Below are 19108 nucleotides of genomic sequence, written 5' to 3'. Positions count from 1 at the left end.
TTTCAGACACAAGGGACCAAATGGTCTCCCACTATGCAGCATTCTGACCTCTTTATAAATAAGTATTTTCTTCCCTTAATAATCAGATGATGTCGAATAAAAGTCAGGTAATAACTTGGATGAGGTGCCTTGTAAGTTTGTTCTGCCTCTTAGCACCATTTTTGCTTTTTAAAAAAAGTTTATATCAGTTTTATGGAAGTATTAGTTTGTGAACTTCCTCAAATGTTTTCAGTGTACACATTAAAAAACCTCATCAACATTTGAAGGCTTTAAAATACTTTGAATTTATCCAAGAATAGAGATACAATAAAGGGACAGTACCTTGTTTCTAACGTAGATTTATTATGCCGTTTGACCTTCAGTTCATTTGTATAAGTCAATGTAAGCCAGTAAGGTAATTCTTTTCGGCACTGGATGTTTGTGAACCATGTTTGAAGGGACCCTTGGGGCACAGTGGCTCACTGGTTAGAATGGCTGTCTCACAGCACGAGGGACCCAGGTTCAATTCCTGCCTCGGACGACTGTCTGTGTGGAGTTTGCACATTCTCCCCGTGTCTGTGTAGGTTTCCTCCAGATGCTCTGTTTTCTTCCCCCGATCCAGAAATCTGTCGGTCAGGTGAATTGGCTGTGCTAAATTGCCCATAGTGTTAGATGCATTAGTCAGGGGTAATATATGCTTGGGGAATGGGTCTGGATGGGTTGCTGTTCGGAAGGTCGGTGTGGACTTGTTGTGCCAAAGGGCCTGTTTCCATACTGTCGGGAATCTAATCTAATTAATTGTAAATTGCAGAGACCTTTGCTGCTCTTGGAGGGAATAAGCATTTAGTTTTCTTTGAAGTACTTGCTGTTTTGTGTGCATCACTGTCTGAAATTAAGTGAAACTCCTATTTTATGATGGGGAAAGGTGTTGGTGGCAGCATAATGGTAATGTTAATGGGCTAGTAATCCACAATTCCAAAGCTGTGATGTCCACTGTCAAGCAGAACAAGGGTGGCAAATGCATGGAGGAACGCCACTTAAACTCCTTCAAATCGTACACCATCCTGACTTGGAGACATATTGCTGTATGCTAGCCTGATTGATGATATTACTTGTATAAACAAAAGAGACTTGTAGTCCACATATAATAATATATTATTTTTTTCCCCAGACTTGAAGAAATTGCATTCAGATTTGTGGCATCAGCAAAATTTACTTTTTAAAATGAATTTAACAGGCCAAAGGAAACAACTTTAGAGGTTGTCTTAATCGGGATTTGAGAATTGGTTCAATTAAAACATTGTCATCCATTCATCTGCCAACTACTGCCATGTGTAATATTTGAAAAGGTCTTAAAGTTCAAAAACTGGGAAGAAAGTGTGAATGCTGTTGTGATTGATTTTTTTGTACTTATGTTGCATGTTTCAAAATTACTCAGTATTTTGATGAAAGCAGCAAAAATCTTGAGTTCATTAGGACATTTTACAATTTTCCTGGGCGTAATTATTATAATTCTATCTTAAATATAATTTGCCATGTGTTAAGTTAGAAAGATTAATCCTCTTTGAGTAATATGACTACAGATGTGTTGGAATTAATATTACAAATGTCTGGATGATCTTGTCAAACTTGAGAGTTTAGCATGCAACTCTATTCAAGGAAGGAAATTAAGGAAATACAGGCGAATGACTTAACATCAGCCATTAGGGAAATATTGGAATCCGTTACGATATATTTAGCAGGGCATTTAGAAAACCTTGATGCAGTCAGACACAGCCAGCATGTTTTGAAAGGGGAATTGTTTGACTAAGTTTTATTTAAGTTCTTTAAGGAAATTAGAAAGCCATGTGGAAAAAGGGAAACTTTAGATTTCCAAAAGTCATTTGACATTTACCAGCAAAGCTTGCTGTCCAAAACAAACTCATGGTGTAAGGAGTAAAAGATTATCATGGAGAATTGTTCAGCTAGCAAGGCATGACTAGGTCATGTTCAAATTGAAAAGCTGAATATAGAATGCGTCAGGATCAGTGCTGGGGTCTCAATTGTTTGTAAGTTATATCAATGACTTGAAAGGACTGAGTGCATGGTGCCCGGAACTTCGAATTTCCTGTTCCTTGGATGCTGCCTGACCTGCTGCACTTTAACCAGCAACACATTTTCAAATTTGATGATGAGAAAATAATAGGTAAAGAAGTTTGTTCTGAAGTGGAAGGATGGAGACTTTGGAGGGCTATAGATTGAGTGGTTAAATAAATTAGCAGATGGATTATAATGTGAAAAACACAAACTTGCCAACTTGTGCAGAGGAATAGAATAGTATATTAGTTAGTTGACGAGTTTCAGAACAGATGAATCAGATTGATAAACTGTGACAATTATGCAAGAACGGAATTGGGTAGGAAAAGCAAGTTGAGTCTTGTCATGTTATGACCCCCATCTGCTGTTCCTACCTCTAAGGCGGACTTGGATACAGGCAACAACGCAGAGTGGTTGAGTAGAGGCTTATAGCCAAGTTCAGTACCTATGGGGATGGCCTCAACTGGGCCCTTGGGTTGATGTCACACATGTGACCCCAACTACAGTATACACACTCACACAAGCGTGCACACTTTTACATACTTACACTCACGCAGACCTCCTCTCATACACATGCGCGCTCTCTCTCACACTCTCTCTCACACAGACACACCCACCCCCACCCCAACACTCTCACTCATGCAGACGTCCCCTCGCAGGCTTATACCCCTCACATACACGCTCTCACTTTACCAAGCTTGCTCACGCAAACAATACATTATAGTTTGTTCAAAAAATGCACAACCTTGCAGGACAGTCAATCCATGCAATAATTTGTAAATTTCACTTTGAAAATAGAATCAGTCTAACTCAAGGTTGGGATACACACAGACTGTAACCTCACACCTTTAATGCATTGTCTGAGCTGAGATGTCACCTTTTTTTTAATAAAACCTTAAGTTATCTTGAGAATGTGACTTAGAAGTAGTTCTGGAATTTGCGTATTAATGAACCAAAACCAGCAACCCATTCTATAAGATTTAACAACAATCAAGTGTTGTTGCAAGGCATTGTAATCTTTTGCGATAAATTGTGCCCTATGGTCCTGCTTCACAACCACCTGATGAAGGAGCAGTGCTCCAAAAGCTAGTGCTTCCAACTAAACCTATTGGACTGTAACCTGGTGTTGTGACTTTTGACTGCCTACTGGACAAATCAGATCCCAGAATGAAATCTGGCTTGATAGATCTAATTTTATTGTATCATCATTTTTCATCAAAACTTAAGCACATTGGGCTGAAGATTGTTTATTTGTTTATTGAAAAGAAATGAAAATAATATGAAACAATCATGTTACCTAAATATAATTTTAAATACTGACAAGGACACTTGCGGAAGTTTCCCAACAATAAGGCCTCTATTTCAAGCTTTATCTTTCAGTATCACAGTCTCCATCGAGTGTTTGTGCTTTAGTATGAGGAGGGCAAAGTAGTGAGGATGGTCAGCTTTGTATCCCCCTTTCTTGCAATCATCCCTTTCTCTCTAAGCTTGGAGTGTATATGGTAGTGGAATTTAAACCTGGAGTCACTTCTGTCTGTTTAGTTTGTGGTGACTGGTCAGAGGTGCTTATCTGAAGATTGCTTTTACATAGAAATCCTTTATCCTGTCTTAATAAAATCAGAATATAGAGTTAATTAAATTTAGAGAGGACAAAGTATTTCTTTTGTTCTTCTGTAGTCATTTGATTTGCTATTTCCAGTTGGACTGTATATTTAATCATGGAATGAAATTGTGCAGGATGCCATTTATTGCATCATGCTTGTGGTGACTCTTTGACAAACCTATTTAATTTGACTTATCCCTGACCTTTCATTAGTGTGGCAAGTTTTTGCTGCTTGTGTGTTCTGAAGAAGTCCTACCAGACTAAGTGTTAACTCTTACTTATATCTCCAACTTGCTGAATTTCTCCAGTACTCTCCTTATATTTCAGAATTCATAGTATTTTCCTTTTAGTTAAGTAGGATTGATTTCCTTGTGAGCCCGCAAAATATCTAGACTAACCTGAGTAGCCACAGTGTAAAGTCACAAGATCTGTTACTCGCACAAACTGAAGTCAGCTGATTGTCTCATGCTTATGATTTTGTCATTTTGCTGCCAACATCTCTTCAACTCCGAGCCTCTCTTAACTGTGCATGATTAACATAGTTATTAAAGGTTTGATTTTAAAATTATTTTAAAGTCTCGATTTATAGAATGTTGTCTTCAAATATCCATTTTCACTGGAACTGCTTGCACTAATTTCTTCTAAGTGTGCGTTTTTTTTTTGGCTTGCAGTTTCTGTTCTAATCTGACATTTCTGCCTATTGCTTCAGTCTGTTGTGGTGCTGCACAACAGTAACCGGAAGTTGTTGCAATGCGCCCGTGCTGTGTGAACTGAAGATACTTTGCTTAACCATTTCCTCTAAAGCAGCAGTACTGGGCAGTGACTAAGGTAAAATGTTGCAGAGGCCACTAATGGTCATCAAGCAGTTAAGGTGACCCAAAGGTTGGCTAAACACATGGATTTGAAGGAGGGCTGAAAGAAAATGCCAAGGATTTTAAGCAAACTAGTTTGGATGCTTGTGGCATACGCAATTACAATAGTTTACCATAATTTGCCACATTGGAATATATTTTCTAATCAGGGTCAGAAATACTTTTTTTCAATTTTGATCGGACAAAATAAGACATGTTTACCTTTTTGAGGAGCTCATACAACCTTCGGTGTCGGGACCTTTCACAGTTGCAGCAGTCTAACCTAGCCCAGGATTCTGCATCCCTTTCACCACACTCCCTGCTGGCTTCAGTCAGAGGATGGAGTGGAGGTGTTGGGGTCAGGTTGGATTTGGTGGGGGAGGGTTGAGATGGATCAGGTTATTTCCAGGGATGTTGGCCAGCAGGGAGGTTTGGTTTAGAGTTGGATTGGGTTGAATCTGAGTTTTGGGGAGGGGGTTACGATTTGTTGGAGGTCAGCATTTATATGGGTTTCTGTGGGATTGTTTTGAATAATGCATATAATTACCGTAGGAGCTTAACCACCTGCACGAGCATAAACTTTGCAAGAAAGTGGCTTTGCTTTATGAAAGATTAGAAATTGTTTCCGTGACATTAGATGAAAGCACTACTAATAGGCAAGAATTTAGGAGAAATGAGAAGTGGAACAACAGACATGCATGCAACACTACTTGTGTTGCTAGCTAAGATCAGGAGCTAATGCCTGGAGGATTGAACATGCTGGGTCATTCTCAAATGTAGCTAGTTGAAGCATGAAGGGCATTTCATTTTCACTCCATCCAGTTCAGGCCATTGCATTTTAGATACGTGTTATGAAATAGGTTTTTTTGGGTTTATTGCTTTAGCATAAAATCTTGCTCTTCATGTGGTTAATTTTAATTTAGAAGCAAGGGAAGAGGAAATACAGCTGCAGTGTGTGCAGCTTTTGTGGGAATTCACAGTTGTGGTCAATTAAAGATCGCTAACATTAATCCTAAATTTCAGAATGCGTTGAACCAATTTGTGTAATAAGTTGACAGAATATTTTGTTGCCAATTGATTGCATGGAGATGCCTCCCACCTTAGAGATATCTAATGAATTGCTTTATTTTGGCACATCAACCACTTTCTATTTTTAAACTGTGTACCAGTAAACTGTAGCATGTGAACAGAAATTGATATCCATTCAAGTCACTAATTACTTGAATATAAAAATGTCTGTGCTGTTAAAATGCCCAGTTTTAAAATGTCAATAATTTAGACAAATACTACATTGTTCAGTCTAATGTAGTTGCAGTGAGAATTGCGATTTTTAAAAAGTTATGGGTTAAATCTTGAGCATTTCATTTACGTGCTGAAACACAGGTTTTCTAGAATTCTCTGTCCAGCTCATTTAAGGACGGTTCCATTGTCTTTGATCACTGCACCTCCTTGAGAAGGCAAATCTGGAAATAAACATAAGGCACTATTAATGTTTGTGTAACTAGTACAAAACATTTACCTAATAAGTTGGATGGGATGGGAGAAAACCATTTCAAACTTTAACAACTCAGAAAATATTCTTCTCATCTGTCTTGATTGGGAGATATGTTGATTTTTAAAATGTGCCCACTAGTTCTAGATTTCCCGTAAAGGGTAAATATCCTCCAAGCATCTACCCTGGCCACTTCACTTTATCCAAATAAATTAGGATTTTTTTCTCCTACTTCTAAATTCCAATGCATGGAAGCCTGATCCTTCCTAAGATATAGTTTATATTGATTGTTAAATGTCAGAATGAGTGCAGTACTCTAATGGGGAGATCGTGCTGTCTGAACTGCACATGGGCTGCTTGGTTTTTTATTGTGGTCTTCAAAGTTTTGTAGCCCAACTAGACATCAAAAGTGTGGTTTAGAAGCCAAGTTAGTGTTTTGATTGTCACTGATACCATGATGTGGAAACATCTATTGCTGAGTGAGCTGTTGCCATAATCAAAGCTGAACTTGAATCCTCAACTTTCGTTCAGCTGCTCTTTCCCTCAAATGTTCATTTTAGATTCTGTAAAGGCAACCAATACTTGTTATTAAAGAGATTTGAAATATTGAGTTACTAGGAATTGTTTAGTTATCAGCTATCAGGAATCGCAGATGTGTCATGATACATACAATGTTCCATGTTTTATTTCAGTGGAGAAGGTTGAACTTTGGGAATTTCTGATCTAATCAACAATTGCTTAAGTTTTTGTATCAGTTACCTGTCAACGTTTTAAGAATAGTGTTCACAGGGGATTCAAGATGGCAGCGACCCAGTAGGTCTGCTTTGCTGAGCTCTGCACAAGAACCCAGACATAGTGGAGCTTTACTACTTAATGTACTGGAAATAACCATTTCTTGACCCCTAAAACTATCCAGTAATAGTCTGAAATTGCTAAGAAAATGACCAAAAGGAAATGAGCATGAGGATCACATCAGGCAGGGACCTGACACAAAAAAAATCAGTAAAAACGAACTACCTATGTGTTTATAATGTTTTCTCCACAGTGATAATTCTCAGGATAGTCAGGCAGGAACCTCCCCCTCCCACCCCCTCCGCAGCAACGGACACACCCATGGCTGCAGAGTTGGTGTCTGCGACCGCCCCAGGAGACTCACCTATGGAGCAGAGCCTGATCTGAGTTCTCAGGTTGATTTTGTTGATGGAGGAGACCCGGGCCAGGCATGAATTGATCTCAATCATGCTACATAAGCTTGACCATGAGATGGAGCACCTCGGGCAGCATGTTGGAGAGGCGGAGCGACAGGCTACAGCTTCAGAGACTTTGGTGGAATCCTCAATTGGTTGGGTCTAGACCCTGAAAGACAAATGTGGACCTTGGAGGAGCAGGTCGACAACCTCCAAGTTCTTAAACCTTTAATACATGGAGAGGAATATGGGATTCTGAATGTATATTGCCCCATGGCCCAAGATGCGCTTTCTAGATTGATGGCCCTTGGGCCATGTCATACAATTATAGGGGGACATTTTGATCGTATTATTGACCCCAAGGTGGACAGGGTGCCTAGAGGTCTTGTGGGTCTGTCTCTGCAATCCAGGCAGTTGGTGGATGTTGGGGTAGTTGGACGTGTGGAGATGTCTTCACCCCGAAGGTAGGGATTTTACCTTTTTTCTAACCACATAAGTGCTATATTGGGATTGATGTGTTTTTGTTCCATTGACGTTTTTGAACTCCGTGCTGTCTTGCAAAATAGAAAACATAACTGTTTCTAACTGTGCAGCAGTGTACATGGAGGTGCAGGCCAGTGGTAGTGGAACTGGCTCCCGGCACTGGTGCATGGACCCTTCCTCCTGAAAGATAGCAAATTTATAGACTATTTAAAATGTTTTGTGATATTAATTCTGATATGGCCATTAATGCATCGGTGCTGTGGGAGACTGCCAAGGCCTGTGCACAGGGTTTGATTATTTCTTACTCTGCGACCCAGAAGAGAGAGAAGGGAGAACAGCAATGCTTGCTTGAGGCTTGCCTGAAGGCAGCTGAGTTAACATATTTTGACAGATTGTCTCTAACTAAATTGTAGTAGATTACAGCCATTAGGGCTACTTTGAATGCTGCACTCACCCAAACAGCAAAGAGGGAAACCTCTTTTGTGAAACAGATTTTTTGAGTACGATGATAAATCAGGTAGATATCTAGCATACTTGGCCAGAAAGAAGAATGCCCCCAACCTTTTGCATCCATTAGAGAGAGTGCTGGTATTCTTATAGAGTCATAGAGATGTACAGCATGGAAACAGACCCTTCGGTCCAACCCATCCATGCCGACCAGATATCCCAACCCAATCTAGTCCCACCTGCCAGCAGCTGCCCCATATCTCTCCAAACCTTTCCTATTCATATACCCATCCAAATGCCTTTCAAATGTTGCAATTGTACTAGCCTCCACCACTTCCCCTGGCAGCTCGTTCCATACACATACCACCCTCTGTGTGAAAAAGTTGCCCATTAGGTCCCTTTTATATCTTTCCCCTCTCACCCTAAACCTATGCCCTCTAGTTCTGGACTCCCCCACCCCAGCAAAAAAACTTTGTCTATTTATCCTATCCATGCCCCTCATAATTTTGTAAACCTCTATAAGGCCACCCCTCAGCCTCCGATGCTCCAGGGAAAACAGCCCCAGCCTGTTCAGCCTCTCCCTATAGCTCAAATCCTCCAACCCTCGCAACATCCTTCTAAATCTTTTCTGGCAACTTCCTTGTAAACCCTTTCGAGTTTTGCACCATCTTTCCGATAGACCTTCTGGTCTAAGTGCACACAATATTCTAGCAGTTGTCTAATCAATGTCCTGGACAGCTGCAACATGACGTTCCAACTCCTGAACTCAATACTCTGACCAATAAAAGAAAGCATACCCAGCGCCGCCTTTACTATCCTATCTACCTGTGACTCCACTTTCGAGGAGCTATGAACCTGCACTCCAAGGTCTCTTTGTTCAGCAACACTCCCTGGGACCTTACCATTAAGTGTATAAGTCCTGCTAGGATTTGCTTTCCCAAAATGTAGCACCTCGCATTTGTCTAAAATAAGCTCCATCTGCCACTTCTCAGCCCATTGGCCCATCTGATCAAGATCCTGTTGTAATCTGAGGTAACCTTTGCTGTCCACTACACCTCCAATTTTGGTGTCATCTGAAAACTTACTAACTGAACCTCTTATGCTCTCGTCCAAATCATTTATAATGACAAAAAGTAGAGGACCCAACACTGATCCTTGTGGCACTCCACTGGTCACAGGTCTTCAGTCTGAAAAACAACCCTCCACCACCACCCTCTGTCTTTTACCTTTGAGCTAGTTTTGTATCCACATGGCTAGTTTTTACCTGTATCCATGAGATCTAACCTTGCTAACCAGCCTCCCATGGGGATTTTCCAGACTTTAAGAAATACCAATTGAGTTCTTCACAATCCTATGTGGCTGAATGGGCCTGTCAAGACCTGCAATCCATCTGGTTGGGTATTGAGGCCTTCCAGACATACTGCTCCCTCATTAATTTGTTGTTTATGGACAAGATGAGAACTGTTATGGAGCACTGAAGAAATTGTCCTAAACACGTTAAAGCATGGAGAGTGATGTGGCAGGGCGATGGCAATTTACAAAAAAACTTCCCCTTTCACTCCCATAGTGGAAATGTTGGGATTCTAGCCGGGGTTGATGGACTCTGGCCTTAAGTTGTGGGAGTCCTGAGGAATCTCCTGTTTTGGAGATCTGTTTGACAGGGAGGTCACAATGTCCTTTGAGCAGCTGAGTCAGTAATTTGAGCTAACTAGGAGAGATCTCTTCCGTTACTTAAGGTTAGAGACGTCATACAGAAAAAAGACTACATTGGTTAGTCCCTACAAGTCGGATATGGAATCACTTGTTTCGGAAGTAATGTTTCAAAGGACATTGAGCAGCTATGTAGAACCTGGATTCAAGAATTGGCAGTGCAAATCTCATCAGAGATGTGGGAGGATATCTGGGAAAACAGTAGGAAGTCCTTGATTTGCAATAGGACCCAGGGTATTCAACTGTAGGTACTCCACAGGGCTCACTTGGCACTGGAATGGCTTGTGAAATTCACAACAGGAATGTCCCCTCTATGCCCCAAATGTAAAATGGAGGTTGGCACTCTACTCGTTGCTTGTGGTATGCCACAAGCTTCACAGGTTTTGGGATGCTGCAGCGGGTGTTTTGGAAGTGGTTTTGGGAACTGAGGTTAAGTTGAATCTAGTATCCCTCTTTTTGGGTCTTCCAAATCCTCCATCTTTGGATGTCCATGGGAAGAAATTGTTTAATATTCTTTCATTCTGTGCGATGAAGAACATTCTAATGACCTGGGTGTCAGGGAATCCCCAGGGGCATTCGAGCTGGTGTAAATTAGTCATGGAACACATCCCCCTGGACTTCCTTACGAGTATGGTGCACCAGAAAATAAAATTGTTTTACAGAACATGGCGGCCCTTTTTGAATTATATGGCAGGCTATACTGATCAGGGCCTTTGTGTCGCCGTGAGGGTTGTGCCTGGCAGACCGTGAACCCCTGAGGGATAGAATCCTGAACAAGTGCGGGTTTGCTTACTATTGCTCCCAGTGGTGGGATGCTTCGGTGAGATTGCGCTGAGTGTAGTAATTTAATTGAATATAATTTGTTGCCTTGCTATAATTTGGTTTAATTTTACTTTATTTATTTTCCTTTTTCCTTGGTTATTTATTGAATCGTGGTTTTTGTAGAGGTTTTTTGCTTTTTTTCATGTTTCGGTAGTTAATGGAGTAGAGTTGTAGTTTCCATTGTTGTTGTCATATTATAAAGTTGTTACTCTATTTTGTACTGGTTTTGTAATTCTGTAAAAAAAAAGCTTAAAACCTTTTTTCAATAACAATATTTCTTTAAAAAAGTAGTGTTCACTGCAAATTTAAAATCAAGAACATCTCTTTGTAAATCTCTGTGCCTCACCTCATTTTATAAAAAAAAACAGCCATTTCAATACCCAGTATTTTGTAGTGAGGAGAAACGTGTATTAAGACTAGATGAATTGCAGTATTCTTGTAACTTAATTGAAACATTGATAGTTTTATCTCTTCAAGTGGGTCGTGTGTACTCCGGCCTGAATGGTGAATTAATTGATAGCATCAGGCGATACTTTTGTCCGTGTTGATTTGTACCCTTCTGGATTTCCCACACTTGTAATCACGCTGCTGCAGTAATGAATAGGCTGCATTCTGCCAGCAGTCCTGATCAATCCATGTGCTGAAAGGAAATCTGGTTCAAATGGCCTGTTGGATGTTTTCGTTTTCAAACTGATTGGACATTAAGGATGTCCTGACATCCTAAACTGACACCCTTCCATGCTGCACTTTATTTAATATAATTTGCAAAAGCGAGTCTCTAACTGCACAATTTGGGTTTGAAGAGTTGGGTGCAGTAATTATTGAACAGGGCCATTCTCTGGATGCTCTGACGAAAATCTCAATTAATTGTTTATAAACAGCATGTCGAGCTGTTCATTTCACAGCAGTGTGCAAATTGGCTGTTCTGCTTGTAACAGTCAGTCAAATTTCAAAAACCTTGGCACTCCGTATAGGATAACACCGTTCTTTCTATTACACTAGTTGTCTTGAGGTGAGCAAAGATGTGAAATGTCTGTTATTAATTTTCCTTATTTCCTTTAAATTCTAGTGTGGTCAGTTCAGTGAAGATATGATTCCAACTGTTGGCTTCAATATGAGAAAGGTCACCAAAGGCAATGTAACAATAAAGGTATGTAATGAAATGGGTTATCCAGTAAAGTACGGTTATGCCGTTTAATCTGATTTATCAACGCTTTACACCCAGCCCAGTTGTTTGCGTGTTCAACACTGCCCATAAAACACTCTTATTCAAACCGAGTACATTATTCAAATACCTTGCACAGTTGCAACATACTGTTAAGTAAAGTCACCAATGAATAGTGGTGCAAATTGATTTTTAAGGCTGCAAAATATAATTATTGATATTGGGGTTTCTGTGCATTTTGGAATCCAGCAGGTGGTATGGTTAACCCAAAGGTGTTTTGATAATTTCTTTTATGCACAAAGTCAACACTGGGATATAATACATCACAATATAATACTTAGTCACCAACAAAAACCAGAGCGAGTTCAGAATCGCAATGCGGGAAGTTGCATCCTCTGTTGAACCAAGATTTCGGGTCAGTAGGTGTTGGTGGATGTGCTCAAAACATTCAAGGTAAGCTGAATATTGGCCTTGCAAGAGGATTGAAAGAGGAGTGAAAGTTAGTTATAAAGCTCAGGTTAGATCTTAAGTACAACATTCAGTTCTGTGCACTGCACTTCAGGATGGATTGGTTAGTTTTTAAAGGAGTGCAGTACAGATTCACCAGAATTATACTGAGGCTGAAAGCATTAGATAAGCATTGCCTCAGCTTGAATTCCCTTGAACATAGGTAAAGGGATGATTTTTCGAGGTGCTTAAGATTAAAAGGTTTGATGGGATAGAGAATAACAATTTCCTTTTGGGGGCATTCAGAACAAGGGCGCATAACCTACCCTCTGCCGGGGTAGAAATAACCTGTATTTAAAATATTCCCTTTCACAATCTTAGGATGTCCAAAAGGAACTTAATAGCCAATTAAGTATTTTTTGAAAATCTAGTCATTACTAGAATGTCTGCCTGATCACTTAAAAATGTCAGATCACTAGATACTGCAAAGAGGGCTAGCAAAGGTTTCTGAACCAAGGGGGATTGAGTACTCTATGCAAATCAGCTGTGGCCGAGTTGAATGGTGGAACAAGCCAATTCTCACCCAACCATTTCCAATTTTTAGACTTGAATTCCTGTTCATTTTCCTTAAACTATGTGAATATGTGACTTTGCAGCAGTCAGAAATTCATTGGGCAGGCGTTGGTCCATGAGAAATTCTCGTAATTCACTAAAAATTGTCAGAACCTTCTAAATTATATTCCTGATATCATGTTACTTACAAGTAAAAATCCTGTATATGGTCTGCTTTGACTTAACTATTTCTCTTCAGCATTAATTTAGATCCAAAGAGAAATTGTGGAATGCAGTCAGTGTGTTTTATTACACATTTGGTTTTATGAAATGTTACTAGCTTTATCTAGGTGTACATGGATAATTTAATGATGGGGACATGTGCATGTCATAACTTGAGGCTGACGTGTGTGGTTTGTGAGAAGGCTTTTAGGTGGTTGAGGCTGCACAATATCTAAGAACATTGGTCCTTGCAGATGTAATTTATAAAACAATTGCCAGTTGCTGAACTGAAACTTTAAATTGAATTAAAGATTACCTCAGCAAAGAGCCAGTTCCCACATTCAACAGAAACTGAGATGCCATCACCATTCTCCCCTCTCGCCTTTTAGCATTCTGAAGGGACTCTTGCCTCCTGGATATTCTGAAATGTTCTTCAGTCTCCCAATCCTTCCTCGCATTTGCTCAGCTTCTCATCCCAAGCCCGTGAGGTACAGCATCTAATCCTTTTAACTCCTCCCTTCCTGCCATCCTAGCGCTCCCATGAGTTGCAATGAAGGACTGTCTGTCTTGAACTTGAAATTCAGTGTACCATATTTACTACTGTACTTTGGAGAAATCGAACACAGATTAGATGATTTCTTTGCTAATACCTCAATTTTATCTTGAGCATCTAGCTGCTGCTCATTTTTAATTCCTCACTCTAACTTTTTTGCACTTGGCTTCTGGTACTGTTTCAATTAAGTTCAAGAAACAGTATATCTACCATACTCTAATTTGGTTCTTTATAACCTCTGAACTTGACACTGAATCTCAGATCACAACTTTTGTTTTAATTGTTTTTAGAAAGCACTTATTGCTAATGGCTCTGTCTTGTTTGTTCCTGGCAAAAAAACTACTTTCTTGTCTGATTACTAGTCCTCCTCTGTGTTACATAATATCTCCTTCCATCCAATCAAATTTGTTCCTTCTTTCCCTGACTGTACTTGCCTAAAATCTTGCACGTTTGTAATATTTTTCAAGTCTGAGGAAAGATTGCTGACCTGAAGCATTTTTTTTGTGGATAATAGTATTTCAAAACCATCAGTTAGCCCTCATAAGTAAACGCCTTTGAAAAGGTCAAGATTAGAGTGGTGCTGGAAAAGCACAGCAGATCAGGCAGCATCAGAGGAGCAGGAAAATCTATGTTTCAGGTAGGAGCCCTTGCCCAAAACATCAATTTTCCTGCTCCTCGGATGCTGCCTGACCTGTGATTTCCAGCACCACACTAATCTTGTCTCTAATCTCCAGCATCTACAGTCCTCACTTTTGCCCGTGAAAAGGTGGTGAGCTGTTTTCTTGAACTGCTGTCATACACTGATATTCCCATAATGCTGTTGTGTTAGAGCTGCTGATTTGTGATCACACATCCGTGAAAGAAAGATGCGATGTTTCCAAGTTGGGGTGGTGAGTAATTTGGGAACTGAAGTGCTGGTATTTTTACATACATGCTGTTCTTCTCTTTTATAGATGGAAAGTTTGGGAGGTCTAGTTGAGGCCTTGCTGAATTGCTATAGTGCAACTTGTAAATGGTGCACACTATCGCCATGTTACATCATTTACAAGGTGGTGGACAGTGGCAACCATCCACTAAATTAACCATAATGAATGGTGGTGCAGGCTCGAAGGGCAGAATGGCCTACTCCTGCACCTATTGTCTATTGTCTCTCCCCTTACCTGAGATATGGTGACTCTGTTTAAACTCACCACTGATTGTGTATATCCAATGAGAGAGCAGATTTTGGTCCTCTGGAATTATGGCAACTTTAACCTTTTAATGACATGGGAGGATGCCATTAAGTCCCTAACTACCTGCTGACCAGTCCAATCAGCCCATTTCCCCACTCAATTCCTGTAGACCTGCAAGTTTATTTTCCGTATGCATTCATCCAGTTTTCATTATCTTTGGTCTCACTACCTTCACAGTGAGTTCCAGCTGGTTATCGCATGCTGTATGAAAATTGTTCTTTTTCACATTCCTTTTTGTTTCTTGTCCAGAATTTTAAGCTGTGTTCTCTTGTCCAACTAATGGGAATGGCTTTACTTTGTCCAACTTATGTAAACCTGTTTATAAACCATCCCCAATCTCTCTCGTTCTGAAGAAAGCAATTCCAGCTTCTCCAGTTCAAATTTGAAGCTAATTTCCTTCATTCCTACAAACATTTTGTTAATTTTCTTCAACATCTGCTTTGAGGACCCTCAATCCACCTAAAATAGGGAGCAGGTACAGTACTTTGTATTCAAATGAAAGGTTCAGCATAACCTTCCTGCTTTTGTACTATATTTATAAAACCCAAGATTCAACTCACCTAGCTAATGATGTCAGAAATTTCTTGCCACTTTCATGAATCTATGAACCTGGACCTCAAGGCCTCAATGTCCCATCACATGCTTTAGAACAATTATTAATTGTGCCTTTCTCCGTCCTTTCCGCCAAACTGCATCACCTTCACATTTCTGTATTAAATTCCATGTGCCATTTGTCTGCTTTTTCTTTTAGATTCAGTGTCCTCTTGCAATTGATTGATCATATCCCACTGCCTGACACACGAACACAGTTGGTATCACTGGCAAAGTTTAAAATTTTGCTCTCCATTCCAAAATGCAAGCCATTTTATCAAAAGCACTGGTCCAAACATTGAAAATTGGGGAACACCACTTACCACCACCCATCTATTGCTAAAAAAAACTACTATTTAGCACAACTCAGTTTTCTGTCCTCAAATCATTTTTTAAAAACCAAACTGACATTAACTCCATGAGCCTTAGTTTTATTAACTTGCCTTTCATGTGATTCTTTGTCAAACATTTTCTTAAGATCTGTTCCCTTTTGTTGACCTTAACTTCATCAAAAGGTTCACTTAAATTAATCAAGGGTGATAAACCTTTATAAGTCCACATTGGCGCTCTCGAATTAACTCCAACCTCTACAAGTTGATTATTTTTACCGGGCTTATTCACCTTGAATCATCATGAGTGTTGATATTTCATTTATTGCGTTCCTGATTGACGTTTTTGCACTAAAAAGTGTGGGGTGTCAGGAGATGAAGATGCTTATTGCTGGGTGCTTGTGATGTGTGAATATTGCCGGCTTAGCTAAGTCTAAATACGTCCAGGGCATTGATGCAAGTTTTGATGCATAACAGTATGTTCTGTTTCATTGTCATTTCTGACCTGACTTTAAGAGAACTTCCAGCATCTATTTTGAGTAATTGAGCATCTGTCAAATATACCACTTGAGCAGAAAAAACCCCTACAAATCCTAAGAAAAGTTAAACATGCCCATAAACCTTTCTCTGATGGTTTCTTCCACCTGCTCGCTCCCACCAAATTTCATTAAGACCTTGTGGAGCTGCTGAATGCTTTGGATTCAGATTGCATACTCTCACTGGCCGCCAGCTTGTTAATACCAAAAGTGCTTAGCTAGCGAGGAGTTTAAATTCCTGTACAATTGTTAGTTGCTCTGGTAGTAACTTCCAGAATCCATCAAGTTCCTATGTCTATGTCTCCTGCCCAGGAATCTTCCTGTTGGAACTTCTGCCACCTCCTTGACTGCCACCAAGCTGCAGGGAGAAGGCAAGAAAGGATAGCAAGAAGCAGAGGGGTAAACAAATGAGCTGAAGAGGTGGGGAAAAAGCTATGAAGAATCTATTGATGGTGGGGAAGGCTATGATGGTAATAAATATAGGCCTTCACAGATAAAAGGTTAGCACTGCTGTTGCCCATAAAATTGCAAAGAAAAAGAGGGACTCTTTCGAAGAGTGAAAATAGTGACTTTTCATTTTTTTTTTAGTTATAATTACATTGGGGGCAGAAATTTTAGTCTTTGGATGTTTTTGCATGTAGGGTTGGCCTACAGCTCCTTTTGAAAGTTATAAGCTTTCTAATGTATATATGATTAAACATGGTAATTCTGTGTTGTCAAATTTTGCTCTCTGTAATTGCTGTTTTATTTTTTAAAGATCTGGGATATTGGTGGACAGCCAAGGTTTCGAAGTATGTGGGAACGTTATTGCAGAGGAGTCAATGCTGTTGTGTAAGTATGACTTGCAGTTTATTACCGTTACTGTAAAGAGCAGTAGTGTGAATTTTGATATATTCACTGACACCCTGTCAGAAAACTATAAAATATTGAGCATACCAGCTTCTTAGTCAGCAAAGCTGTTTCTGAAGTCCCTTATTCTCTCTCTGCACATAAAATGCTGTGTTGCATAGAATGCTGGATACCCATAGTCTTCTGTGAACATTTGACTCTAGTTAACATTGAGAGCTTGCTCTCAAATCATGATGCTGTTTCAGCAGGGGTTCTGACCTTCTTTCAGTGTACCTGAGTTCTTGATATTCACTATGTACTTGAACTACTTTCATCACTGTTTGCAGAAAGTCAGTGAACTGAAACATTTAATCCTGTTTCTTGTTCCACATTTCCTGAGATGCTGATTGCTGATGTTTTACATTAATTAAGGTAGATATTTAGTTTTACATCTAATTCAACTGCTCTAAACTTGATTTTAAGACCGTAATGCATAGGAACAGAAATTAGGCCATTCAGCCTATTGAGTCTGTTTCGCCATTCAATCGTAGCTGATAGGAACATAAGGCTGAAAAACCTGCTTTTTCCCTGTAACCTTTGATCCCTTGGCAATCAAGAACTTATCTATCTTTTGTTTTAAATAAACTCAATGATCTGGCGTCCACAGCCCTATGGCAGTGAATTCCACAGATTTGCTACTCTCTGGCTGAAGAAGTTTCGCCTTATCTACTTCGTTCTAAAGGGTCTTCCCCTTACTCTAAGACTGTGCCCTCAGTCCTGTCAATGGAAACATCCTCCCAACATCCACCCTGTCCAGGCTTTCAGTATTTTAATTTTTAATCAGATCCCCCTGCATCCTTCTAAACTCCATTGAGTTGAGTCGAGTCCCAAAGACCTCAGACGTTCCTCATATGTTAAGCCTTTCATTTCTGGGATTGTTCTTGTGAATCTCCTCGGGACCCACTCCAGGCCAGTACATCCTTCCTGAGGCATGGAGCTCAAAATTGCTCATAATGTGGTCTGAGCAGACCATTATAAAGCCTCAAGTGCATCCCTGCTTTTTTATTCTAGTCCTCTTGAAAGGAATTACAGCATTGTAATTGCTTTCCTAGCTACTTACTCAACCTGCAAGTTTACCTTAAGAGGCACCTGGACCAGGACTCCTTAGTTGCTTTGCACTTCAGATTTACAAATTTTCTCCTCATTCAGAAAATAATCCACACCTCTATTCTTCCTACCAAAGTGCATGACTTTACACTTTCCCATATTGTATTTCATCTGCCAATTCTTTGCCAATTCTCCTAACCTGTCTAATTCTTTCTGCAGCCTCTTCACTATCTCTACCATGTTCCCCTCTACTTACCTTGGTGTCATCTCAAACTTAGCCAGAATACCCTCCGTTCCTCTATCCAGATTATAATGTATAAAGTAAAAAGTTGTGATCCCAACACTGATCTTTGTGGAGCATCACTAGTCACTGGTTTTGTTCCTGAGAAGGGCCCGTGTGTCCCCACTCTCTGCATCTACAAGACAGCCAGGTTTCTATCTATGCTAGTACTTTGCCTCTAACGCCATAGGCCCTTATCTTACTCAGCAGCCTGGATCGATAACCTTGGTCTAATCTGCTTGCTACCACCTCAAAGAATCCTCACAGATTTGTCAGGCATGACCTCCCCTGAATGAAACCATGCACTGTTGGGATATAACTTGTCTTCCACAAAGTACTAATTCAGTTTCTCAGCTGTTTCCTGCATGGACCTAAAGGAAAGGGTTTGTAATGTGTCCATTCAGTTAGGATCCAAGTGCAGAATTCAGAGTGCATGTTACCCATAATTTTAAGCTGGCAGTAACTTGCTTGCATTGTTCAATGTAAGAAATAATAAAATTATGAACCAACTTTATAGCTTTACAGGACTAATACTTGACCTTCAGTGAGTAGGGCCTGAAGTAGGGTCTCCAGTTTACATGACATTTGGTAACATGCAGTCTTCTCGGTCTGGCTG

At 40.0% G+C, this 19108-nt stretch overlaps 1 protein-coding gene across 1 annotated transcript in view; it reads left to right on the top strand.

The window, feature by feature from the left end:
- The window catches only part of arl8ba (ADP-ribosylation factor-like 8Ba), a 41257-nt gene that overhangs the window by 12653 nt on the left and 9496 nt on the right, over nt 1-19108 (top strand). The window contains exons 2-3 of the mRNA XM_060835226.1: nt 11720-11800; nt 17035-17108. Coding sequence (XP_060691209.1) covers nt 11720-11800; nt 17035-17108 — 155 coding nt within the window. The remainder of the gene's footprint in view (nt 1-11719; nt 11801-17034; nt 17109-19108) is intronic.

Source organism: Hemiscyllium ocellatum, chromosome 14 (genome assembly GCF_020745735.1).
Source record: "Hemiscyllium ocellatum isolate sHemOce1 chromosome 14, sHemOce1.pat.X.cur, whole genome shotgun sequence".
NCBI classification, from domain to species: domain Eukaryota; kingdom Metazoa; phylum Chordata; class Chondrichthyes; order Orectolobiformes; family Hemiscylliidae; genus Hemiscyllium; species Hemiscyllium ocellatum.
This window is presented reverse-complemented; position numbering and strand designations above follow the sequence as displayed.